The sequence below is a fragment of the Geotrypetes seraphini genome, chromosome 2 (genome assembly GCF_902459505.1).
Source record: "Geotrypetes seraphini chromosome 2, aGeoSer1.1, whole genome shotgun sequence".
NCBI lineage: Eukaryota > Metazoa > Chordata > Amphibia > Gymnophiona > Dermophiidae > Geotrypetes > Geotrypetes seraphini.
In genome coordinates, this window is record NC_047085.1 from 114,073,458 (window position 1) to 114,099,472 (window position 26,015).

The 26,015-nt window shown below is 43.0% G+C and overlaps 1 protein-coding gene across 1 annotated transcript in view; it reads left to right on the plus strand.

Moving 5' to 3' along the window:
• The window catches only part of NSMAF (neutral sphingomyelinase activation associated factor), a 155,172-nt gene that overhangs the window by 93,686 nt on the left and 35,471 nt on the right, over window positions 1-26,015 (plus strand). Inside the window, exons 21-24 of the mRNA XM_033933475.1 lie at window positions 6,647-6,804; window positions 8,983-9,091; window positions 13,390-13,448; window positions 20,169-20,236. Of these exons, the coding sequence (XP_033789366.1) occupies window positions 6,647-6,804; window positions 8,983-9,091; window positions 13,390-13,448; window positions 20,169-20,236 (394 nt within the window). The remainder of the gene's footprint in view (window positions 1-6,646; window positions 6,805-8,982; window positions 9,092-13,389; window positions 13,449-20,168; window positions 20,237-26,015) is intronic.

Genomic DNA, 26,015 nt, shown 5'->3' on the forward strand with positions numbered 1-26,015 from the left:
AGGAAGCCCATCAGCACCACGTAGAGTTCCCAGGGCTGGAAAACTGTACTCAGGAAACACATGTGAGGAGAGAAGACATCCATGCAAACACAGAAGAAAACGAAGACGAGATAGGAGACAACCGCACAACAGGAGGAATAGTGAGAGCACAGGAAGATGTCCCCCCACCCAAAGAACAGGAAACAATTTCAAGAGTATCATTGGAGGAAGATGACTGGCCCTACTCCAAGGACGTGGACCTACGCCCCCCAAGGAACTCCCGAATAAAGAAGATGGGGATCATCGTAGGCGACTCCATTATACGACACGTGGACAGCCACACCGCAGGAGGAAGAGAGGACAGAGTCGTCACCTGTCTGCCTGGAGCAAGAGTAAAGGATGTGACCAGCAGGATCTCCAGGATCATAGATGGCGCACGGGGAGTGGACACCGCTGTGCTTATCCACGTGGGAACAAATGATGTGAGCGGGCGGAAGTATGACAGGGAAGAGATGAAGGGCCAGCTCCGCTCACTCGGAAGACAATTGAAGATCAGGGAGGTGAAGGTGGCCTTCTCTGAAATCCTCCCTGTACCAAGAGCAGATGGAAAGAGACAAGGGGAATTGCAAGTGATCAACGCCTGGATGAGACGATGGTGCGAAGACGAAGGCTTCGACTTCGTGCGCAACTGGACGGCGTTCTGGGGAAAAAGCAAGTACTACAGAAGGGATGGACTACACCTCAACAAGGAAGGAGCAAGAGTTTTGGCAGGCAACATGAAGAAAGCAATAGAGAAGGCTTTAAACTGAAGGACAGGGGAAAGCCGACAGTCGACAACCGGTCGATGGCACGGACAACAGGATGCCCCGACGTAGGAACAAAGGACCACTACTCATACACAAGAGAGGTCGACCTCACAGCCAACAAAGGAGAACAAGCAGGAAAGGACAACTCAGACACAGGAGGGGATGACCACACAGCAAACATGGGAGATAACACAGGAGCAGTAAAGGATACCGTAAATGAAACTGTAAGGACAGCCAAGAGTAGAAGGTCCAAAAAGGTAACACGAAGGGAACTTAGATGTATGTATACAAATGCTAGAAGTCTAGGAAACAAAATGGGAGAACTAGAGACGATAGCAAGACATGAGAACATGGATATCATTGGCATAACAGAAACATGGTGGAATGAAGAAAACAAATGGGACACAGTACTACAGGGATACAAACTATATAGAAGAGATCGAGAAGGGCAGAAAGGTGGAGGTATTGCCCTATATGTTAAGGAAGAAATAGATTCTGTTGGAATGAGTACAACAGACAGGAAAGAGAAGCTGGAGTCCCTCTGGATCAAAATTCCTGGTCGCAATGGCGCAGATATAAAAATTGGCCTTTACTATCGTCCCCCAGGACAGGCGGAAGTCACTGACTCAGAAATGATGGAGGAAATCAAACAAGTATGCAAGACAGGCAATGTAGTTATATTGGGAGACTTCAATTTCCCAGGAATAGACTGGAAACTAGGAGCCTCCAACTGCGGCAAGGAGGCCAAGTTCCTGGAGGTGCTAGGGGATTGCTTCCTGGAGCAAATGGTAAAAGAGCCGACAAGAGGCGACGCCACCTTGGACTTGGTCCTAAATGGTCTCACTGGACCGATAACAGAAGTAGAAGTCATGGTTCCACTGGGAACGAGTGATCACAATGTAATCAACTTTAAACTTGACATCGGGAAAGGGAAACATGTCAAAACCTTAACCACCACCTTAAACTTTAAAAAGGGTAAATACGATTGCATGAGAGCCATGGTAACAAAACGACTCGAGAAGATGGTGGACAAACTTGAAACAGTAGATCAGGCATGGTGCCTATTGAAAAATACTATTGCAGAAGCACAAGATCTCTACATTCCGAGGATTTCCAAAGATCGGAGAACTAAAGGCAAAAGAGAACCGGCATGGCTTACCATACAGGTGAAGGAAGCCATAAAGGTAAAGAAGGACTCTTTCAAAAAATGGAAATGCACGAAGACAACCGAAGCCTGGAACAAACATAAAGATGAACAGAAGAAATGTCACAAGGCGGTGAGGGAAGCAAAACAGGACTATGAGGAAAAAATAGCCCGGGAGGCCAAAAACTTCAAGCCCTTCTTTAGATACGTGAAAGGGAAAAAACCTGCAAAAGAGGCAGTGGGACCCCTGGACGACAAGGGAAGAAAAGGGTACATCAAGGAAGATAAACAAATCGCAGACAAACTAAATTCCTTCTTTGCGTCCGTTTTTACGAAGGAGGACACCTCAACAATACCTGAAGCGGAGAAAGTGTTTGCAGGAGAAATAGAAGACAGCCTCACCACAGTTGAAGTGGACTTAGCCCAGATATACTATCAGATCGACAAACTTAAAAGTGACAAATCACCTGGACCGGATGAAATTCACCCGAGAGTCTTGAAGGAATTGAAGATTGAAATTGGAGAGTTATTGCAAAAACTTGCAAACCTGTCAATCAGAACTGGTCAGATACCAGACGACTGGAGGAAAGCGAACGTCACGCCAATTTTCAAAAAAGGATCGAGAGGAGAACCGGGCAACTATAGACCTGTGAGTCTTACGTCTGTCCCCGGCAAGATGATTGAATCACTGATCAAGGATAGCATAGTTCAGCACTTGGACACACACGACTTGATGAAACCCAGTCAACATGGATTCAGGAAAGGGAAATCGTGTCTGACGAATTTACTCCAATTCTTTGAGACCGTGAACGAGCAAATTGATAGTGGAAAGCCGGTGGACATAATATACTTGGACTTCCAGAAAGCATTTGACAAAGTTCCACACGAAAGACTTCTCAGGAAGCTACAAAGCCATGGCATAGAGGGAGATATACAAAGATGGATAGGCAAATGGCTGGAAAACCGAAAGCAGAGAGTGGGCATAAATGGGAAGTTCTCCGACTGGGAGAGAGTGACTAGTGGTGTGCCCCAGGGCTCGGTACTTGGGCCGATCCTTTTTAATATTTATATCAATGACCTGGAAAACGGAACATCCAGTGAGATCATCAAGTTTGCAGACGACACAAAACTCTGCCGGGCAATCAGATCGCAGGAGGACAGTGAGGAACTCCAGAGCGATTTGTGTCGGTTACAAAAATGGGCGGAGAAATGGCAGATGAAGTTCAACGTGGAGAAATGCAAGGTAATGCATTTAGGCAGTAAAAATAAGGAATACGAGTACAGAATGTCAGGTGCAACTCTGGGGAAAAGTGAACAAGAAAGAGATCTGGGTGTACTGATAGATAGGACCCTGAAGCCGTCGGCACAATGCGTGGCAGCGGCAAATAAGGCAAATAGAATGTTGGGCATGATAAAGAAAGGAATCTCGAGTAGATCGGAGAAAGTTATAATGCCGCTTTATAGGGCAATGGTCAGACCCCACTTGGAATACTGCGTCCAACATTGGTCTCCCTACCTAAAGAAGGATATAAAACTGCTGGAGAGGGTGCAGAGACGAGCAACTAAACTAGTGAAGGGTATGGAGAAACTGGAATATGAGGATCGACTTAAAACACTGGGATTGTTCTCCCTTGAGAAAAGGAGACTGCGTGGGGATATGATCGAGACCTTCAAAATACTGAAAGGAATTGACAAAATAGAGCAGAGAAGATTATTTACAATGTCCAATTTGACACGGACAAGAGGACATGAAATGAAGCTAAGGGGGGGCAAGTTCAGGACTAATGTCAGGAAGTTCTGCTTCACACAGAGAGTGGTTGACATCTGGAATACTCTCCCAGGGGAGATTATTGCGGAATCGACAGTCCTAGGTTTCAAAAGCAAACTAGATGCATATCTCCTTGAGATAGGCATATAAAGATATGGTTGGCTATAAAATAAGCCAGGTGAATACCTAGCAGGGCCTCCGCGTGTGCGGATCGCCGGACTTGATGGACCGAAGGTCTGATCCGGAGATGGCGCTTCTTATGTTCTTATGTTCTTATGTATTCCTGCTATGTTTGGATGTTCTTGCTTGGCTTTATAGGCTCATTCCTAGTTTGTAATCAACAGCATTTTAGTCTTCTAATCTAATCTAATCTTTAAGATTATATACCAGATCATTTCACTAAGGGACTCGGGAGGATCGATAGATAACAACATAATATGATCAGCTAAACATTTTAACAGCTGTTTGTAAGATATTTCGTTAAAAAATATGTTTTTAAAGTTTTTCTAAAACTGGACAATGAGGCAAGAGTTCTAATATCTGGAGGAAGGTCATTCCAGATCTTCACCATTGCAAAGGCTAAGGAGTGTGAAAATCTGCTTAAAGTTTGAATCCCTTTAACGGGGGAGTAGTAGTTTAAATTGATGTATATATCTCATAGAATTGAAACAATTAGAGTTAAAAGAAAGTGGAAATAATGGGGAAAAAATCCCATATAAACTTTTTTTTTTAAATCTTTATTCATTTTAAATTTTACAACAAGTGTACAGAAAGTCAAAAATCACATTTACACATTTAAACTGAACTCTCCAATATATCAGAAGCCAGTGCAGAGCCTTCAATAATGGAGTGACATGATAGTATTTATTTTTCCCAAATATTACTTGAGCTGTCATATTCTGAATGAGTTGTAATCTCTTTAGGTTACCTTTACTTAAGCCAATGTAAAGGGAATTTGCATAATCCAAATAAGCCAATATTATAGCCTGAGCCAATATTGCAAAATGATGCTGATGAAAAAAAACAACCTACTCTCCTTAACATCCGTAAACTGAAGAAACATTTTTTAGATATGTTATTAATTTGGTTTGTCATTGAAAAAGTAGAATCCAAAACAAATCCCAGAATTCTAAATGAAAATTCCATCTGTAAAGAAAAACCTGAACTTAGTCTTATAGAAGACGGAAGATTATATGTAATAGAACCAAACCATAATAGTTTGGTTTTTGAAGCATTTAGTTTCATCCGTACAGAGGAAGCCCAGCCTTGAAGTCTTATGATACATGAATCAATATCTGTTATTAAATTTGATAATGATGGATCAAGTATGGCCCTATTCAATGTATTTAAGCCTAAGAGGTCTGTGCTAAGCTACAATAAAATGGGTCATTATCACATTAACTAACATGTTATAATGGCCCTCTCTGATAGCATGCAAATCACTTTGGGGTTAAAACACTTGTACGTATTAAAGTTTGTATGAGGATGCTGCAGTTATTGCGAAATTTCTTAGCTATAGCTCTTTGAGATGTGGATAAGTTTCTCATGCTTATAGTCATGTGTTGATTGGCTGTGCATTCATAAGTAATGAACTGACTTATATAATGTGCAGCTCATGACCTATTTTAGGATTTATTTTGCATAGATCTTCATAAGAGCTAAATATTTACCTGTGCTAAAATTGCAAGTAGTACACAGATATGCTGACATACAGAATAGCATGTATTTTTCGTTTTAGCACACATTAAGGACTGAATTTTATAAACAGCGCCTACATTGTCAATCAGTCGCTAGGTGCTGCTTATAGAATTCCACCCAGCGGTGCCTAGATGTGCTTAGACATCACTAGATGTCCTAGAGGTAGGCACCGGTATATTAGGTCTAGTGATGCCTAAGCCAACCACACCTGTTCTCTGCTCCTAACCATGCCTACTTTTCAGATAGGTGTCATTAGACGTCAGAGGGTGTCCACACTTAGGTGTTGCTAGGTTTCCTAAGAGTTTGATGATCTCTTAAGTGTAAATTTAATTTTTTAAAAAAAAAAACAGCTGAAAACTGTCATGGTTAAATTACCACACCAATTAAGCCAATTTAAGAAGTTGTTTGTGGATTCCTAAGTTAAGCATCATTAGGTATCCTTGATTAGGGTGCCTAGCTGTGCCTAATATAGGGATCATACAGAATCTGGCCCTAAATGTGTTTCAAACATGAGCATAGTTTAGTACCTTATTGTCTAGGTTATATTCCTCTGAATTCAGATCAGGGTCACTGTGGTATAAGTAGTCTTTTTCAGATATCCTAATGGCTGGGATTGAAACTGAAGATGTTCTTAAACATTTAGCTGTTAGTGAAAATCTTTAATGGTTTTGCTTCAGGCCTTTCCGATCACATAACAGTGAGTGACTCTGAAGTAGACCCTGATATGATTGGATACCTCAAAAAAAGTAAAAGATAAAGATTGTCCCATGTATCCAAGTACCAAGCCAAGAACAACTTTCAGAGGCCACCACTTGTGTGACAGATTTTTGGCAGACTAATGGAGCAGTTTGCCATTGACTTCCCCATTATCTTTGCTTCCATTGGCTAAGGCCAGGTGCTCATTTTGAAATTGGATGGTTGAGTTCGCCAGAAACCAACTACCTGACAGAAATCTCCACATTAGATTTGAACTCAACTCATGGATACGGTAGGTGAGTGGCCTGCCAATTGTACTTCAAGTAAAAGGTCTCCCCGTAACTCCCCCCAGCCAAAACAGTGAAACTGATGATGCTTCAGGTTATATAATCATGCACAGGTAATAAGCAGGAGTTTGTCATAGTTTATATTCAAGAGAAAGAGTTAGATATGATTGAAATTATATAGATATTAACCTTCTGTTTGTCGCATTTAAACTGCAGATGAATTGCTTAAAAGGCATGGTACTGCAAAGTTTTGTTTTGTTCTTTTAAGTATTGAAGACCCCAATCAGAAAATAGCTATCCTGACGCAAATTCTGGAATTTGGGCAGACACCAAAACAATTGTTTACAAAGCCTCATCCGTGGAAAATAACACCAAAATTTAAAAGTATATCCAGGTCATCTAGCCATTGCAGGATTGAATCTCCAGGTAAGATTCAAACGCAATTATTCATGTTCCCAGTATTTCATATTAAAGGATGCATTGGGGAGGTTAATACCTTAATATTTGTTATTTACATAACATAACATAACATCATGCTTATAAACCGCGTAGCCATAAGTTCAATGCGGTTTACAAAAGATTATAAACAAAGAACAATATTATTGGAAACAAAATAAATCATTTAACCAAGTATTTTGAAAAAAGATAAGTTTTCAACAAAGTCCTAAAATGTTTATAGGAATAAGCAGTAAGTAATAACGATCAAAATTCTTTATCATGGGAAGCTACCTGAAATGCCAAAGTATGTTCAAGAAATTTTATGCTTTTACAACCCTGTACAGAAGGAAAATTAAACAAGGCATGAGATTTTCGACTGTGTTTATGCGATGCAATAGAAAATCTATTTAAAGGAGTTCAGTTTAAATGTTACCATACCCAGAGAGAAATTCAACATGCAAATCCTCTAAGAATTTCACCATAGGAGACTTGTTTAAACTACAAACAAGAATCAGATCTGCCTTCCTCTCTAGTATAAATAAGCTATAACAATACACAGTATAGACTTGGTAAAATAGATATGGAAAATTTTAATCCTTTATTATTATTTTTTTTATAATTTAAAAAAGGTGGGAGTTCTGGGATCTGAAATGTTGGGTTGCTGAACATTGTGAGTAAATCAGACAAAGTGATGATATGAGGAAAACAGTAACTTTTGTTACTTTAAAAAAATATATCTTAAGAGCCATTTCAGTTATAATAATTAACAAGGCATAAACAAAAAGAACTCATGTCCAAAATATCATGTCAAAGAAGCAAATTGCAGCACTTCAATGGAACATACATTTAGAAATACAGTTGAACCTTGGTTTACGAGCATAATTCGTTCCAGAAGCATGCTCATTAGAGAATGACACGGTGACAAAATTCATCACCGTTCCCGTCCCCGCGGATAACCGCGGGAAACCATCTTTATGTCATTCTTTAAGGAGAGAGGGAAGAATCAGAGTATGAATGGCCACAACCACTGACCCGCAAGTTTTGCTTTGAAGAATGCTGGTATAGAAGGACTGAGGTTGAAATAGACACTAGAAAATGACATGGGATTATTTCCCGCGGTTATCCGCGGGGACGGGAATGGTGATGAATTTTGTCACCGTGTCATTCTCTAAAGCTCATAAACCAAATTGCTCGTATATCAAAGCGAGTTTCCCCATAGGAAGTAAGGGAAACTTGCTTGATATGTTCCACCTCCTCCTCCCCCCCCCCCCCGAGGCTACCGGCGCTGCTCAATCATCCCCCCCTCCCCCGCTCAAACCGGCATTGCACTCCCGTGCTAGAAGCGGCATCCGCCCGCCTGCCCTCCCAAACAAACTCCTTACCCCATCTGCTGCTTGCCGGTGCGAGTTAAAGAAAGATCCTGCCTCTTGCCTGGGCTGGGCATCTGCGCATGCTCAAGATCTTCTGGCTCTCGTTCTCTCTGCAATCTCAGGGTGATAAGTGTAATGGAAATTACCTCTCCCTGACACAGTCAAGGAGTTTGTTCAATGTTAGGGGTGCTCAAGCACCCACAGAGTAGATTCCTATGTCTTAATGGATAGCATAGGGTATAAGTGAAAGTAGAACATATAGGCATGTAGGGTGTATGTGAAGGTAGAACATATAGGCATATAACATAAACAGGAGTTTGTTTTGTTGAAACAAAATCAGATATTGTTTGTTTATGGAGCCTAAGTTAATTTGTATGTCATTTTGTAAACCATGTAGTTTATGCAGTATATACATTTTTTTTAAATTAATTAAAGGACCAATTCAAAGAAATCCACATGAAGTTAGAAAGGTGGCTGTATATGATCTCAGGAAGTGCAGGTGTACTTTTAAATTCAAGCTCAAATTGAGTTACACTTCAGGTACAGTAGGCCCTTCTTTGCTCTGTGGGGCTTACAACTTTTAAGTTTGTGCCTGAGGCAATGACAGGTTGCATAAGATTTGAACCCTGACTTCATTGGTTCTCAGCCCACTTCTACAACCACTAGGAAAATGCCCCACTCATTCACAGAATCACGGAACCAGATGTTACAAACTTAATTTAGCTGATTTGGATTAGTAACCTTTTGTTTTCATTTTGCAATTTTAATTTGTTAATGTGATATTAATATTTTGAAGTATCTCCTCATGAAGAATCTTTTGAAGATCTGACGGAAGAAAGCAGATTGCTAGCATGGAGCAATATCACCAAACTAAAGTTAGACAATCAACATAAAATTCACAAAGAGTAAGTCTCTTTACTGAAAAATAATCAAATGCCATTCTGGTGCCTCAGTTGCACATGCTTTCTCTCATGTACTTTGAAAACCAAAAGTTATGAGAATTTAAATGAGGATAGTCTTGCATTATCTATGCTATAGCTGAATCCTAAAACTTCACGCAGTCAACATTCATAAAGTGCATCCAAAGGATATGCATGCAATTTTATTTCTTCACTTTTCCTGTTAAAAAGTTCCTAGGACTATTCATCCCAGATGGCATTTAAACGATGCTAGATTCTCGCACCTTAACTAATATACAGTAGTTGCTAAAATTGTTGTAATCCATTTAGTTTAAATTCATAAAGTAAAAATAGGGTTACACAGCATTTTGTTGCAATTAGCATATAGTATATGTGAGAGTATGATTCTTTTCAGTTCTACTGATGTTCTCATCTTGAAGGTAAGCAAACTAAGGCAGAAGAAATACTTGGAGGGGCATTTTCGATAGGACATCTAAGTCCGACTTTGGATATTTTGAGAAAAAAATCCAAAAATTGGGAGGAGAAAATGTCCATTTTCATGGTGTTTTGTTTTTTTTTTTGGGGGGGGGAGTTATTTATTTATTTTTTTTAAATGACCCAGCTAGATGTTTTGTCCACCTAGACTTTTTTTTTTATAATTATCAGAAAAGAAAATATCCAAATTAAAAACATCTAAAACAAGCCACTTGCATGTACGAGGGGCCAGCATTTTAATGCATTGGCCACACAGACATGCTAGCAGAGCAGTAAGGCATAAGGGGCACTGCTGTGAACTTCATATTAAGGGTGCCAGGTACACATCTCACCATAACCCCCATAAATTATATGATGAGTCCTCTAAAACTCTTCCAAACCTACTGTGCTTACCTGTCTTACCACCTCAGTAGCCCTTATGCCTACAGGTGTCAGCTAAATGGCAGTACAAACACTTTCTACCACAAGTGTGCTGGTTAAGGTGGCATATGGACTTGGGTCCCCTTCTCTGCAGTCCACTGCACTGCCCACCAGGCTACTCCAGAGACCTGCTTGCATCTCTACTAGGAATGGCCATAGTATCTGCAGCTGTTATAGAGACAGATATGTACTGTTTCATGCAGATATTTTGGGGATGAGAAGGGGATCAGTGACCACTGGGGGAGTGTGTGGAGGTCATATTTTCATCCCTCTAGTAGTCATCTGGTCAGTTTGGGTACCTTTGTGGTCCTTATTTTAAAAATGGATCTAGCCCAAAATGTTCAAATTAGATATTCTGTAAAATGTTTGATTATCACTGTAAAACGTCCAAGTACTAGGCCCGTCCTAATCCCACCCAAAACATGCCTCTAACATTCCCCCTCAAGATTTAGATGCACTGGAGACAAAATGACTAGAAAGACATCTCAAAAGTTAGTTTTGAAAATGCCCACTTGGATGTTTTGACTAGTAAGACATCCAAGTGCCAGTTTATGCTATCTTTTGGACATCTATCTTTTTTGAAAAGGAGCCCCATAGCTTATTCATGATATGAGTGGCTTTAAAATTTGCAATGTGAGGGATGGCTCCGAGGTAAAGTCAGGCCTTGATTTGGGGGGACCCCCCAAAGGTAGACTGAGGGAGCAAAGTCCTACCAGTAAAGCTGCTCCCCTCTTCGTACTGCTCCAGTAACCTGGAAATTTAAGGAGTGCCTCCAGCTAATAACTCTGGGACTCCGCAAGCACACTCAGTTCTTGCATGAAATGAGCAAGCATGAAGAGTCCTATCGTCGGCAACTGGAAGCACCCCACTGACTTCCGTATTATTGCAGCAGTGCAAGGAAGAGAGGAGCGGCTCAGCAGGGAATGTTTTGGACTGATGGGGGGTTTTGATATCCTCACAATCCATACAGGTTTGGAAAGAGGCCTGAGCCCAAAGTGGAGGAGAGGCCCAGGCTCCCAAGTTCCTCCCCCCCCCCCCAAACCATCGCTATGGCTTCACTACTGGAATAACTCCAGAAATCATTGTCCTACATAATATAAAATAATGCATGATTATTATCATTCCCTGATTATAAAGCAACCAGGAGCATCCCAAGCCAGAGAGGTACCTTGTGTGACATACCCTGTGGTGACCCTGCCTAACTTATTGTGCCATGGCCCCTGCAGGGGAGACAATGAACAGGGAGCAATTTTTGTTCCCCTGTCTCCCATGCACTATGTGAGGCTGTACTGCCCACACAGCCCCCAGGATGGCCCTGTAAGCATCACTACTAGCAAAGGTAGTATGGGAAATTCAGACAATAAAAACAAAACAATTATTAACTCTCCTTATGTCCTAAATTTTATTTAATTTCTTTGAAGATGTTGACATTTACATTTAAAAAAAAAATAAATCTCTTTATTTGGGTATCCAGTGGGAGCAATGGTGAGCATAATCTCAAATGACTGCTTGAATCCTGATCTTCTGCTAACTTGGGCAACTAATTCTCTCTGTTATGAACAATTAAAAATATACTAAAATAAACATTTAAGGGGCATAATCAAAACTTTAAAACGTCCAAAAATCTGCCTAAGTCAGTACTTAGACGTACTAATAGTAGGGGACATCCAAGTGCCAATAATCAAAACAAACTTTCTGGATGTTCAGTAGCACTTCTAAGCTGCTGTACATCCAAAGCTCAAAGGAATGTGTTTGGAGGTGTGTTATGGGCAGGAATCGGGCAGGCTTCTACCTGGACGTCCTGAAGCAATAATCAATGCTTTTCCAGGACATCCTAAACGCAACTTACACGCCAAGACTTGACCAAAGTAAAACAGGTGTAAGTGCTCCAAAGTTGATCAAACTGAAAAGATGACCACTGGAGGGCTTAAGGCATGACCCCCCACCTCACTCCCCCAGTGGTCACAACCCCCCCTCCCACCACTCAGAGATGGGGGGAATAAAAACAGCACATTGAGGGCTTGTCATCAGCTGATCACAGCAGAGGAATCCCCATCAGCTGAGCTGGTTTCGGGAATTCCTGGTGACTCAGCTGATGGGGATTCTCCCTGCCAGGATCAGCTGAGCTGTGGAGTACTCCACCCCTCCCCCCGACATCCCCAGACATCCTTGGACCCTCCCCCCCTGCATCCCCGCCATATCGTCCAACATTACTGGACACCCCCCCCCCCAGCATCACCCAACACCCCCGACATCAGGCAACACCCATCCACATCACCCGACACCACCCAATATAAGGCAAAATCCCCCCACACATACATCATCAAACACCCCTATACCTTCCGAAGCAAAATCAGCAGAAGGGAAGCCCACTGCTTACAGGGCCACTTGCTGCGAATGATGGGCCTTCCCCCACTCAAAGCATCTTGGGATGCAGTGGGAGGGGCCCCCTGATTGTCTCAAAATTTTGAGCCAACTGCATCTCAAGATTCACTGAGAGGGGGAAGGCCCATCATTTGCAGCACGCGGCCTTGGTTCACCACTCCATAATTCATTCTTACTTTCTTATCTCATTCAATTATACCACAATTACAACTTCCAGGTGGTAAGAGTTATTAATCTCCATTCAAAGTACCAGCTTGGAAGTCACCCATGAGTGTTGCGGAATATATTATGCTTGTCCATGGAAAAATTAAGGTAACTTACTTATAATGGACATTCTGTGTGGACAGTACGATAAATCAGCAAGACAAAGCCTCTCACCTACTCTTTCAGTTGAAATTGCCTACGCTTTGGAATGGACTGAAGGGGAAAAAATAGTGGTCACATAGAGTAAACCACTTTTGCATGCCCAGGTAATTTTCCAGATTTTTCTGGGATCTGGTTCAGAGGATCCAACCTGGCATTGTCAGAGATATTGTCATTTTGATTTATCCTGCTCTCCATGGAGAATCTCCATTACAGCTACAGTAAGTAACCTTACTTTCCACTGCAAAACCAAGGCAAATAAATCTTTGTACTGTTCTTAATATATGTATTTAAGATAATACGAGTGTAGCACAAACTCTTGAAGAACAGGAAAGATGCTGTGATAATAAAAGGTTATTACAAAAAGATGTGACAAGATCACTGTTAAAAAGAAGAGAGACCTTGGGAGTAAGAAGAATCAGACAAGTTAATGTTTGGTTAATCTAGCAAGTAATAACTACCTTTAAGCTATTGGCACTGGTGTTTCACACTAAAAAATCTGACTCTATTTTGCATCTATTTTTATGCTGCTTAAGAGAGATTCTAACTTTTATAGTCCTACTTACTAATGAAAAATTACTTGATTTGTTGATCAGGTGATGGTTTCTAATGGACTTTTGTTGTTGTTTTTTATTAAACAGGGCAGTGACAGGGATAGCTGTCACTTGCAATGGGTCTTCCGTTTTTACTACCTCTCAAGGTTAGTCTCGCTTGAAAATTATTCTTTTTATTTTATTCCTGTTTTCACTTTAATAATGTTTGGAATAAATAAATAAGCCAAGCTCACTGTACATTGCAAGGCAGTAAAAAATAAAAATAAAAAATACCCCTGAAGAGATCACATTTTGTATAACAGTTCTCTATCCATTAAATAAATATAAATCCTAAATGTATGCCATATCTATGTGATTGTCACTTCAAGAGAAATATCCAAATGTCACATAATACTTGAGTATTATATACAGTTGTAGAGGCAACAACATTGTAAACACATTGAGGAAGGAAGTGGTTTAGAGAGAGGTTACTAAAATTAAATAAGAGCTGCAAAACCTCAAGCTGTATTTACTAGAGAAAAGGAAAGGGGATATTTTTTTTGTCTACATTGTCTATTTGCCTTTACTGAGTTGTATGGTCCATAGAAGTGGGACACTCATATATATACCTGTTTGCTCTACTGATAAATAACAAGATACAAATATCATCAATAGCAGATGAATCCAGAGGTGAGTTGGTTGTAACCACCTACCAGCAGATGGAGATAGAGAGCATCAAATTGAGCTCTGTCCCATATGCTTTATATAGGATGGTAGGCTCATTGGTCATCCAGTATTCTCTATCTCCAGCAGGCTGTTGGACGGTCCCTTTCCTGCTCCTAGTTTCATCTGTGCTTATCATGCCCAGCAAGGCTCCTATTTTGGCTTGGCTTATTCAGTTGAGTGAGGGGATTAGGCTTCCTGGGTGCCTATATCAGGGTATAGCTGGTGATGCCAGTTCCCTACCCATCTCCTACAGCCCCATTTGGTATTTGCCCTGCACTCTTTTCTCCCTCTTCATGTTGGAAAAAAATAAAGGATTTGTTTAACCTAGAGGAAGTGCAGTGGACTGGAGGCCTAACACAGAGAAAGGAAGTTCCTCCCATCATGGGAAAGGGATAAGTACTGCTTGAGCTGGAGTTTTCAGTCCAAAAAACAAAACCAGCAGACTAGCATAAAGATATATAAATAAATTGTTGCATTACAATGAACACTGATAATTCTCAATAGCCCAACATGGCCATGTTTTGCCCCCTCTTATGTCAGGGACAAAGACAAAAACTGTAAAAACAATAAATATCAATACATATTACATTTTTAAATATGTAGCTTAAATATATTTTTTTTAAACATTTTGAGCCAATCAGGGCCTTTGGCCCCTCCTATTGCATCCCAAGATGCATTGGGAGGGGGAAGCCCTGTCATTTGCAGGAGAGAGTTAGCTTCCCTCCTGCTGTTTTCTCATCTGAAGGTACGGGAGGGGGGGGGTCCGGGGATATGGTAGGGGGGGTTCCAGGAATGTTGGGGGCATATAGGAGGGGGGGTGGGGCGGAGATGTCAGGGAAGGTCCAGGATGTCAGGGGGATGTCAGGGAAGTTAAGGAGATATGTGGGATGTCAGGGGGAGGGGTGTAAGACTCTGCAGCTCAGCTGATCCTGGCAGGGGGAATCCCCATCAACTGAGCTGCCAGGAATCCCTGAAACCGGCTCAGTTGATGGGGATTCCTCTGCCGCAATCAGCTGATGGGATGCCTTATGTTTTTTTTGCTCTTTGGGTGGTGGTCATCTTGTCAGTTTGGGCACCTTTGTAGAACTTAGACGCAACTCAAACAGGTCTAACTGCCAGAGTCTCGAAGTTCCTTCTAGGAAAGCTTTGATTATGGTTGGGATACATCCAAGTTGAAGCCTGCCCATAACACATTTCCTAACATGCCCCTTTGCTCTCTGGATGCACAGGAGCTTAGAAGTGCTGCTGCATGTCCAGAAAGTTGGCTTTGATTTTTAGCACTTGGACGTCCCTGCTATTAGGACGTCCAAGTGCTGACATAGGCTGGTTTTTGGACATTTTAAAGTTTTGACTATGAGCCCCAAAGCCATCGTGGCACTATAAGCATATTGTAAAAAATATTTTCTCAGAAAGAGATACTGGAAATGCCTCCCAAAGATTCAGCTTCTCTAGTGTAGTTTTTAATAGTGGCCAAATATTGTCCACTTATACCATCTGGGTATTTTCACGAACATAAAACCCCAGGTATCGAACTTGCCCTTTAGTCTCCTATAAGGAGAAAGGCCCCCATAGCTGTGCTATAGAAATATTTAATGGTATCGCTTCTGATTTAGAAACATTTAATTTAAGGCCAGAGATGGCACCAAAACTCTCAAAAATGTTAAATATCCATAACAAAGACTGGGCAGGATCAATGAATATTAACATGTCATCCGCGAATTCTAAAGATATCAAAGAAATTCAAGAGAAGGATGCCCAAAATAAATCACAAAAATACTGCACCCTCCAACAAAACAGGACAAAAAACACCTTTCTTTCCAAAAAAGGGAGAAAAGACCTCAGTGTCTAATAGGGGCTTTATAAGCTTCCCACATAGACAGGCTAGTTTTAAACAGAATTTAATCCTAGTAGACACATCCTTGGTCAATAAACTCCCAAATTACATGTGAAATTCTATTCTTAATTTTTCTTATGATTTTCTTATAATTTTCAAATTTTTCTTCGTATTTTCAAAATTAGTCTCTCATATTGAACAGTTGTTTTACAAAATAGAAGTCACTTATCTGAGTATTGGTATTCAAGTGTAGTCCTTGGGTTAAGAAAGCAGGAAAAACTGCTCCATGGAAGAAAAGCTACCAATCATCTAAGCTAAATATTCTTCCAAAACATCCAACAGGGCCCCCTGTTTCGCAAAAAATGCTTCTTCAGGGATTTGCTGTTTTTCTCTGGAGCTGTGCTTCTCCTCTCCACCAAATGTGGTTTGACATCAGGCTTCACCATCTGACTCTGCCCATTGCTGCCCATTGCGAATTCTAAACATATGATTGAAAGAGGACCACAAAATAATCCAGACACACCAGGATCAATCAGTTTTGAGCTTTAGTAATAAAGGTTTCAGAAACAGTAAGTATAAAAGGAGTGGCAGGGGCACCCTTGTCTTGTGCCCCTGCATTGCTTAAAATACATAGAGGGAAAACCATTTACTAAGACGGGTGCAGTAGAGTTGGTATATAAAGCTTTAATAGTGTCCGCAAACCCCCCCCCCCCCAGAGAAACCATACCAGAAAAGAGAAAAGTCAATTACACCCTGTCAAAAGCTTTTTCTGAATCAAAGCTTACAGCCAACGCTGGAGTAGAATGTTGATTATAAGTCTCTAAAGCTAATAGCAATTTCCTGACATTTTATAACTGCCTGTCTGTTCCTCATCTATAAGATGATTATTAATGCATGTATAATTTTCTGCACTTTGTATTAGCCTTAAAAATTTAATAAAGATTTATAAATAAGCTGTGGCAAAACCTTAGCAAGACATTCAGCCACGATACGAGTCAATAGTTTCAGATCCACATTAATGAAAGAGATGGGTTGAAAGGATCCTGGTAACATTTGATCCTTACCAGGCTTTGGAGAGATTGTGATAAGTGCATGGTTAGAATGGTGGTAAAAAAAAATTAAATAAATAAATAAACAACGTTAAAGAAATGCTGGAAACTACCAACTAGGTTTTCCCCCTCTCTCAGCTCCCAAACTTTCAAGCTCAATAGATATCGGGGAATGGTTTGGAAACTATTAAAGGTCCTATGTTTGCTGTACTCCCTTTAAGAAATAAGCTTCTGGAAACAGATATAATCTATTCATGCCATCGCCCCATGAGCTCTGGAGATATGCATATAGTCACGCTCCGTGGGGTGGAAGACCTTCCAAGAGTCCACCCAAATCAATTTTTTTTTTTCATTTCATTTATTTTATTATTTATATACCACTTATATCCTAAGTCAGGGGTAAGGAACTCCGGTCCTTGAGGGGTGTAATCCAGTCGGGTTTTCAGGATTTCCCCAATGAATATGCATTGAAAGCAGTGCATGCAAATAGATCTCATGCATATTCATTGGGGAAATCCTGAAAACCTGACTGGATTATAGCCCTCGAGGACCAGAGTTCCCTACCCCTGTCCTAAGTGGTTTACATTCAGGTACTTTATCATATTTCCCTATCTGTCCCGGCGAGCTCAAACTCTATCTAGTGTACCTGGGGCAATGAGGGGAATTACCGTATTTTCACGCAAATAACACGCACCCGTATAAAACGCGCACACGTGTATAGCGCGCAGAAATCACGATGATAAGCACAAAAACTTTGGTATAACGCGCTCACGATTATACCGCGCATGCTGCCCGACTCTCCGTTCACCCCCCTGACTTCCGTGCACTGCCCTGACTTTCCGTGCGCTGTCCCGACTCTCCGTTCACCCCCCCTGACTTCCGTGCACTGCCCCGCCTCTCCGTGCGCTGTCCCGACTCTCCGTTCACCCCCCCTGACTTCCGTGCACTGCCCCGCCTCTCCGTGCGCTGTCCCGACTCTCCGTTCACCCCCCCCTGACTTCCGTGCACTGCCCCGCCTCTCCGTGCGCTGTCCCGACTCTCCGTTCACCCCCCCCTGACTTCCGTGCACTGCCCTGACTTTCCGTGCACTGTCCCGACTCTCCGTTCACCCCCCCTGACTTCCGTGCACTGCCCCGCCTCTCCGTGCGCTGTCCCGACTCTCCGTTCACCCCCCCCTGACTTCCATGCACTGCCCTGACTTTCCGTGCGCTGTCCCGACTCTCCGTTCACCCCCCTGACTTCCGTGCACTGCCCCGCCTCTCCGTGCGCTGTCCCGACTCTCCGTTCACCCCCCCCCCGTCGTCCGATTCATCCCCCCCCCCCGGCAGGACCATTCGCACCCCCACCCCGAAGGACCGCCGACTCCCCGACAATATCGGGCCAGGAGGGAGCCCAAACCCTCCTGGCCACGGCGACCCCCTACCCCCACCCCGCACTACATTACGGGCAGGAGGGATCCCAGGCCCTCCTGCCCTCGACGCAAACCCCCCTCCCCCCCAACGACCGCCCCCCCCCAAGAACCTCCGCCCGCCCCCCCAGCCGACCCGCGACCCCCCTGGCGACCCCCACGACGCCCCCACCCCCTTCCCCGTACCTTTGGTAGTTGGGCCAGAAGGGAGCCCAAACCCTCCTGGCCACGGCGACACCCTAACCCCACCCCGCACTACATTACGGGCAGGAGGGATCCCAGGCCCTCCTGCCCTCGACGCAAACCCCCCTCCCCCCCAACGACCGCCCCCCCCAAGAACCTCCGACTGCCCCCCCAGCCGACCCGCGACCCCCCTGGCGACCCCCACGACCCCCCCACCCCCCCTTCCCCGTACCTTTGGTAGTTGGCCGGACAGACGGGAGCCAAACCCGCCTGTCCGGCAGGCAGCCAACGAAGGAATGAGGCCGGATTGGCCCATCCGTCCTAAAGCTCCGCCTACTGGTGGGGCCTAAGGCGCGTGGGCCAATCAGAATAGGCCCTGGAGCCTTAGGTCCCACCTGGGGGCGCGGCCTGAGGCACATGGGCCCAACCCGACCATGTGCCTCAGGCCGCGCCCCCAGGTGGGACCTAAGGCTCCAGGGCCTATTCTGATTGGCCCACGCGCCTTAGGCCCCACCAGTAGGCGGAGCTTTAGGACGGATGGGCCAATCCGGCCTCATTCCTTCGTTGGCTGCCTGCCGGACAGGCGGGTTTGGCTCCCGTCTGTCCGGCCAACTTCCAAAGGTACGGGGAAGGGGGGTGGGGGGGTCGTGGGGGTCGGCCAGGGGGGTCGCGGGTCGGCTGGGGGGGCGGTCGGAGGTTCTTGGGGGGGGGGACGGTCGTTGGGGGGGAGGGGGGTTTGCGTCGAGGGCAGGAGGGCCTGGGATCCCTCCTGCCCGTAATGTAGTGCGGGGTGGGGTTAGGGGGTCGCCGTGGCCAGGAGGGTTTGGGCTCCCTTCTGGCCCGATATTGTCGGGAAGTCGGCGGTCCTTCGGGGTGGGGGTGCGAGTGGTCCTGCCGGGGGGGGGGGATGTATCGGACGTCGGGGAGTCGGCCGGGCAAGAGGGCTTGGGCTCCCTCTTGCTCCGATCGTGGATGCGGGTGCGGGTGGGAGCGCGTGCGAGTGGTCGTTCGGGGTGGGGGTGCGAGTGGTCCTGCTGGGGGGGTGAATCGGGCGTCGGGCGGGGTGGGAACTATGTTTTAAAACTTTCGTATACCGCGCTCACTCATATAACGCGCGAGGGGTATGCGCGGTAGGTAAAAACGCGTATAACGCGCGCGTTATATGCGTGAAAATACGGTAAGTGATTGCCCAGGGTCACAAGGAGCAGCGATGGATTTAAACCTACAACCTCGGGGTGCGGAGACTGTAGCTCCAACCACTGCGCCACATGCTGCCCCACACTGCAAGTAAAAATGTTAAGACCCTTATCAGATCTCAAGGTCCCACCAATCAATATAATGTTAGTTTCTATTGTAGAGTCTAAAATAGCATTAAAATTACCTGCAACTATTAAGGGAACCTCGGGAAATGCAGATAGCACTGGCATAATAGATTGAAAAAAAGTTTTTTGGCGCTGAATTAGGCAGAAATGGAAACAATAGCAATCAAAGTACCCTTAAGAGAACCATATCTGCCGTCTGTGTCTCTGAGGGGCTCTGTTATAAAAACGCACCACATTTATTTACCTGCCGTTTTCCCATTACAATCGCTATTGCAGAGAATAAAACAATTTTTATTTCCCTGAAATTAAATATGCATATCTTTTTTTTTTGTTTGTTTGTTTTTCATTCAATAATGTTCACTTAGATTCAACTCTGAAGATGTTTTCTAAGGAATTAGGAACACTCCAAAGAAGTATTTCTTTTTCAAATATGGTGAGTATTTCATGTTCAGATACAGCGATGCGACTCTGCCGCAGGATCATCTGAGATCAGGTTCTGCTCAGGAGCTTGCATCTCTTCCCAACCTTTTATCATTAACTCCTCTGTAGGTATTGACAGGAAATCTCATGCTAAGATCTTGTTCACTTTTCATTAGATAAGTCGCTGTTGCTGAGTTGATGCTCGATGACCAAGTTCCTTTTTGCTAACTTGCTACCTTTTGTTTTGATCTCTACATTTCTCTGTGAGACCTACGGACAGCGTAAGGTTTGCTTTGTAGTTATCCGCCATCATATTCTGTTAGGTACATAGATGGTGTATGGTGGCTAAGGGCTCCTTTTATCAAGCTGCGGTAGGGGTTTAATGCGCGGAATACCGGCTGCCGCACTAGTCTCTAACGCCTCCATTGACAAGGCGTTAGTTTTTTGACTTGCCGCGGAGGTTAGCGCGTGATGAAATGTCCGACGCGCTAACCCCACTAGCACACCTTGATAAAAGTAGCCCTAAGTTTACAGTCATTATTTGCCGTCATATCTATTCGGGAGTTTTTTTGTGTTTTTTAAGGGCTCCTTTCACAAAGGTGCGCTAGCCGCTACCGCCTCCTTTTAAGAAGACGGTAATTTTTTGGCTAGCGCACGCTATAGTGTGCGCTAATCTTGTGCATGCGTTTAAAAACGTTAGTGCACCTTAGTAAAAGGAGCCCTAAGTGTTTTGCTTTTGGTGTGTTGACAGTGTTGCAATTTGACATGCTGTTCGAAAAAGATCCTTTATCTCATTGCACCTCACTTCTGATTAAATTTAAAAATAAAAGTAGGTGGCTGTAGGCAGCTGTTATCATTCTTTTGTCGGTAGGGAAGGGTTTGCTTCATTCAGTTAAGAAGACTTGCCTTCTTTGTTACAGCTATAAAAAGAAAGGTTTGGAACATTTAGGTGGGAAGTTCTCAACATGGGCTATCATTAAGATGCGGTGGAGTGGAGGAGTACCAGTATATAATATGTAAACCATGTTGATTGTAACCACAGAAAGATAGTATATCAAATTCCATCCCCTTTTATTTTAGAAGCCCTGTTAACAATGTGGATGTGCAGAAACCAGCATTTAAACATGTACAGTATATTGCAGTGTGCCCTGAAGAGATTCCGGGTGTGCCACAAGAGATTCCAGAATTTTCCTTTATTTTTAAAAATTCCCTTCATAAGTATACGCTAGAATAGGTGACATGTATGTCATGTACGCAAGAGTCTGTCAATGTTATATGAGTGTCGGTGTGCGTCGGGATACAACCGCCCAGAAAAGCGTCATTCTTTGATGCGATTGGTCTTTGAAAACGGCAAGTAATTTTTATTTTTATTTTTTATGCACTAGTTATCCTAAATTGAGCAACAAAGCAATCAAGACTTTCTTACCGTTTGGATTTTCTTACCTATGCAAACTTGGATTCTTATCTCTGATAGAAATTAAATTGAAAAAAAAAAAAAGAATGACTGCAGATGGTGGCTGATGAATTGCGTGTTTGCTTGTCAACTATCGAGCCACGTTTTAGGTTAATTTGCACTCAAAAACAAGCACATTCATTGCATTGATTAACAATTCTATCTACTTTAGTTTAACCATTATTACATTTACCTATACATAGCTTTAAGAACTTTAAATAAATAACTCTCAAATTTAGTTTTTTTCTTGATTTTGCAATTTTATTAATTTCAATTATAATGTGCCACAAAAAAAAACCATTTGCTCCGTTTAGTGTGCCGGAGGTAAAGAAATTTGAGATACACTGGTATATCACATGCACATCTAAATCCAGCTTTTAGAAAGCTGGAATATATGTGTTCCTGTTGTAAATATAGCAAAGGGGTGTGGTGTGGTCTGAGTATGTTTTGGTTGCAACTAGACTGAGCTAAAATACACACATGCATTCTCTATTTCAGAAGGAGAATGCACACTTATGTCCTCAGAGATTTACATTAGGATTTACAGCTGCTCTTAGGGACATATAGGCTGGCTATATGAAAATGTTTGTTTTATACAGTATTTATTTAATGGGATTTATTAACCACCTTTATGAAGAGTGAGAGGGTGTTCTGCTGTAAAGATTAGGGGAGATTGCCCTTTTATTCCCCTGAGCATTTTTTTGTGGTCCCCCCTCCCCCCCATGAAAATGATACTGGCGAATGATAATGAGTTCAATGGCAGCTTAGGAAATAGACATGTACAGTAGGTTTCTAAAATGGCAGACAGAGATTTTTATGTTCTGAAATGTCAGTGTGCATATGCTCCGAATCACAATTGAAGGGATGGTATAGTTCAACCTCCCCTAAATGCCTTCTATGTAAATAATTCTTCCGGCCCTCAGAAGTGCCACCAAATGTTCAATAGACTTTCATAACAGTTGGCTTTATGCACCCTATCGTCATCGGGTCACTAGTTTAATAATATTATATCTACAATGATTGTGTTAAATCTTCAATAAGTTAAGTAAAACCATCAGCTTAACTGGATTATAAAGTGAATGTGTCATATATTGTGTGTCATTTGATCATATATCGGGTGGCCACGTCGTGAGAAATGAGTAAAACTGAGGGATTGTGCCCTGAAGAAACCCCCTAAGGGTGAAACATGTTGGCGACTTCATCCCTCTTGGTCAACCACCCAAGCTAAGTACACATTCACTTTATTATCCAGTTAAGCTGATGGTTTTACTTAACTTATTGAAGATTTTATTTATTATTTTTTTTTTTTTATTTATAAATTTATTCATTTGTTAAAACTTCTAACAATTCCATGAAAACAAATAATCAAGGAAAATGCATCAAAAATAAAAGAGAATCCAATTCAAGTCCACATTATATGAGAGCTGCTTGTTCTATTGACATCACCAAAAAAATAAATAGAAATTTTAACAGGAAATTATTCAATAATCTTCAAGTAAGGCAAAGAAAAACTTCTATATTTCACTCAATTTCAATCTCTGTATTAGTTTCAGGTAATATATTAACTTTATTTTTATCTTGAAGAAAATTCTCTAAATGAACTGGACTTATTGAAGATTTAACTCAACCATTGTAGATATAATATTATTAAACCAGTCTTACGTTACATTAACGGGTGCTAGAATATATGTGTGTGTGTGTCTCTCTATTTCTTTTTCTCTCTCTCTCTCCTTAACCGCTTTCTTTCTTTCTTTTTCCTTGGCTGTCCATCACCACCCCTTGCCTGCTCCCCCTGTCCATTCTCCCTTCCTTTTACCTCCCCTGTGTCCACCACCACCCCTTCACAGCTCTCCTTATGCAGCAGCAGCCCTTCTCCCTTTGTTTTACCTCCCCCCTGTCCAGCAGCACCTTTCCCTCCCCCCATACCAGTTCCCTGTGCACCTGCCCCTGTGTCTTTCTTCTTGTCTTTCTGTCTCCCTTCCTCCCTCTGTTTGTGTGTCCAAAGCAGCATTCCCTTCCCCTCCATTTCCCTCCCCCCACACCAGTTCCCTGTGCACCTGCCCCTGTGTCTTTATTCTTGTCTTTCTGTCTCCCTTCCTCCTTCTGTCTGTCTGTCCAAAGCAACATTCCCTCCCCCTTCCATTTCCCTCCCCCCACACCAGTTCCCTGTGCAGCAGCATTATTGTTTCCTCTACCCCCTTTCCCTTCCCACAGTAGCGACTACAAACGCGGGCCCGAGTCCTTTGGCGGCCCCTCTCCTTCCCTTCCCTTCCCGCGGGTCCGACTACACATGGCGGCGATTCAAGCAGCGTGTCCAGCAGTCTTCACACGCTGCTTCGGGTCCTTCTACTGGCCTGATTTACTCTGGCACGTCCGGAGCAAATCAGGGCAGTAGAAGGGCCCGAAGCAGCGTGTGAAGACTGCTGGACACACTGCTGAAATCGCCAGTCGTGGCCGCGGGGGGCGGCAAAGGACTTGGGTGCCGGGCAGTGGAAATCTTCTTCTACCTTGCCTCTCCTCCACCGTTGGGAGTCTGCGCCAGGAGCTTTAACGGCTGGTGGTTCCGCGTTGAAAGAATACCGCGCCTCTTTGAAAACTGACACACCGCTGGAGGCGGGAGGCGACGGAGAGGGCAGGGGGGTGAGCCGCGCATGCGCACTTCCTAGCTACAGCTCACAGAAAACGGATGCACGCTTAGGAAGTGCGCATGCGCGGCTTACCATTTTATTATATTAGACTAGTGACCCGATGACGATAGGGTGCATAAAGCCAACTGTTATGAAAGTCTATTGAACATTTGGTGGCACTTCTGAGGGCCGGAAGAATTATTTACATAGAAGGCATTTAGGGGAGGTTGAATTATTCCATCCCTTCAATTGTGATTCGGAGCTATTCCTTCTATTGAAATTGAATGTTTCAAGTCTATTCGTGTGCATATGCTGGCACACATACGGGTGTGTTGGAGTGTTGGCCCCATTGACACTTACAAAATGAATGCTCCCACTGCACGCAGCTGGCTTAAAAACATCCATTCCTGCATGAATTTAATAAAGGCTCTATGTCTGCAGCTCCTTTTTTAAAATACTAGCTGAAGTTGATTTTTTTGTAAATGACTTAGTTTTAGGTGGCATATAAGTTTTTTTAAAATAAATAAAATAAACACCTCATTTCTTATTTTTATTCATATATAATATAGCCTTACTGGGTCAGACCAAAGGTCCATCAAGCCCAGTAGCCTGTTCTCACAGTGGCCTAGGATAGTACAGGATAGACATATTTTAGATAAAATAAAAACATCACAGGTAAAAAATGCTTGAATCAATTATCTTCTTTAAGTTCTATTAAATTGGCTACTATTAGGAACAGAGTATTTTTTTTATGATGAATCACTACTGTGGAATTTGCTGCCAGCTGAGTTAAGTGGTACTCCTACTTGTTGTTTATCATTTTATAAGGCTTTGAAAACCTGACTATTTGAGAAGAGTTATGGGTTGAATGATATAATTCTAGCATGTCTCTTTACGTGCTTTGCTATACATTTCTCCCTCCGTATTCGCGGGGGATGCGGGCAGAACATAGCCATGAATAACGAAAAACTGCAAATAACTTTTTTGCATGTTATTCACGGTTTTCGGTAAAATAGATCTGAAAAATATATTGAACCATGAATAACCTGACCTGCGATTTGCTCCGTACAACGCCAGGAGCAGGGATTTCCTCCATGAACCACCGGGAGCAGCGATTTCCAATGTGAAACGCCGGGTTCAGTGATGAAAATGAGGGGGCGGAATCAGCAGCCGAAAAATCGCAAATAAGCGAATTTACAGATACGGAAACCGCGAATACGGAGGGAGAAGTGTAATTTGTCTATACCAGGGGTAGGGAACTCCGGTCCTCGAGAGCCGTATTCCAGTCGGGTTTTCAGGATTTCCCCAATGAATATGTATTGAAAGCAGTGCATGCAAACAGATCTCATACATATTCATTGGGGAAATCCTGAAAACCCGACTGGAATACGGCTCTCGAGGACCGGAGTTCCCTACCCCTGGTCTATACTGTACCAGTATTTGCATTGTATTGTTTTGTTTTGTTGTGGGGGTTTTTTGTTTTTTTTGTAAACTGCTTTAATACCTTGGTTGTGCTGAGTGGTGTATAAATTTAATAAATCAAATTTGAGGAAATGCTGGGTGAAGAGGTGTTATGCTCTTTTAGAGCAGCAACTAACTGGTTCATGACTACTAAAAGAGGAGGAACAAGAGAAGTCCTGTTCTGAGATTCAGATTAATTCTTATAGCAAGGGTTTGTTTTCAGCATGGGAGAGGAGGTTCCATTTTTCCCA